Here is a 1,468-nt window from a genome sequence, read left to right as displayed (position 1 = left end):
CCCGCCCTGGGCGCAGAGTAGTGCGCCCCCTTCAGGTCTCTGGATACAGCCAGCCGAGGTCCCAAGGTGTTCGAAGTTGGGGACAATAACCACAGTCAGTGGCTTTATGCTCTGCCCTGGGGCAAGTTTGCAGCCCCAGGAGCTGGAGACTGAAGAAACCGAACCGTTTAGATGGCTGTCGCATGCAGGAGCCCCTCTCTGTCCAACACACCAAAAGGGGTGAGAAAAACAAATGAGAACTGTCCCCCAAACACACCCACAACACACCCCAGAAATCAACACCAACAAGCCACAAACTGATGCCCACCCCCAAAACACTGGGCCATAGGGGTGAGGGGAGAAGGGGTTTTCTCCCTTCTCTTCAGAGATGCTCCTGGGCAGGACCTTGGTCACTGTGGGGCCACCCTGCGCCCCTGCACTCCACATAGTCGGCCTCCTCCTGGGCCTGGGGGCAGGTCAGTGCTGAGAGTCAACCGGTTGAGCCCAAGCCCTCGCCAGCCCCAGGCCATGCCCAGTACCCACCTTCTCCTCCCTGGTCTTAGCCCGTTTCTGCAACAACCCGGAGTTGCCATCCTCTTCCTCCTCCTCCTCGCTGTCCTCCACGAATGTGCGGAAGCTGTCCACACAAAACAAAACGCCTCAGCAGGGCAGGCTGGGGGGCGTCCACCCTCCCCCCCCCAACACCCACTGCTGGCCAACCACCAGCTGTTGAGCTGGCCTTCCTTGCTGTGGACTTAGATCCACTAGACCCCCGAAGGGCCACTCTCCCCAGGCCCGGCTCACCTCTCCTTGAGCGCCTCCTGCTCCTCCACGTAGCTGCGGGACCAGGTTTGCTGTGGAGGAGACAGTGCCGTAAGCTCAGGCCTGGCCCTGAGCCCTGCCGCCCCCACCAGGCCTCCACCCACGGACCTGCTGTCTCTGGTTGGAGGACTCCCCATCCGAGTGCTCCTCATCCACGTATTTGCTGTGCAGAGAGAGGCAGGCCATCAGAAGCTACGGCCCACAACCCACCTGTCCTAGTTCCGCAGATGGGGGACCATGCAAGCTCTCACGAACTCCCTAAATCTGGTGTGGGGGGGGGACGGACTTCCCCAAGCCCTGCGTGTCCCTCCCACACACCCATTCTTCTCACCCTTCTTTCTCCAAGATCACCTTCCTCTCATAGTCCTTCAGGTACATGGGCCGTGCTTTCTTCTGTTTTTTAGAAGCTGCTGGCTCCTCCTCACTCTCCGAGGATGAGGCTGAGGCTGTGGGATCAACACCCCCCAAAATCTGCCATCACCCACAACCCCCTTGCTTCCCTGCTAGAAGATCCCAAGGGCTGGTGTTGAGCAAACCCACAATTCCCAGGGGAAAACAGGGGAGAGGAGACAGGGCAACCTGCTGCTGCTCAGGTCCTGGGTACTGGTCCCTGTCCTCACCCGGGTCAGGTCAGATACGACACAGAGACCCGCTTCACAGACAGCGG

At 60.0% G+C, this 1,468-nt stretch overlaps 1 protein-coding gene across 1 annotated transcript in view; it reads right to left on the bottom strand.

Annotated features, from left to right (window-relative positions):
- Window positions 1–6: 6 nt before the first annotated feature.
- CDKN2D (cyclin dependent kinase inhibitor 2D) overlaps window positions 7–1,468 on the bottom strand; it is a 5,103-nt gene continuing 3,641 nt past the window's right edge. Inside the window, exon 3 of the mRNA XM_004716837.2 lies at window positions 7–413. Coding sequence (XP_004716894.2) covers window positions 390–413 — 24 coding nt within the window. The 3' untranslated portion in view covers window positions 7–389. The remainder of the gene's footprint in view (window positions 414–1,468) is intronic.

This window comes from Echinops telfairi, unplaced genomic scaffold (assembly GCF_000313985.2).
Source record: "Echinops telfairi isolate 266 unplaced genomic scaffold, ASM31398v2 ScPeMD7_36;HRSCAF=134, whole genome shotgun sequence".
NCBI classification, from domain to species: Eukaryota; Metazoa; Chordata; class Mammalia; order Afrosoricida; family Tenrecidae; genus Echinops; species Echinops telfairi.
Note: the sequence above shows the minus strand (reverse complement) of the source record. Positions and strands in the feature narration are given on the sequence as shown.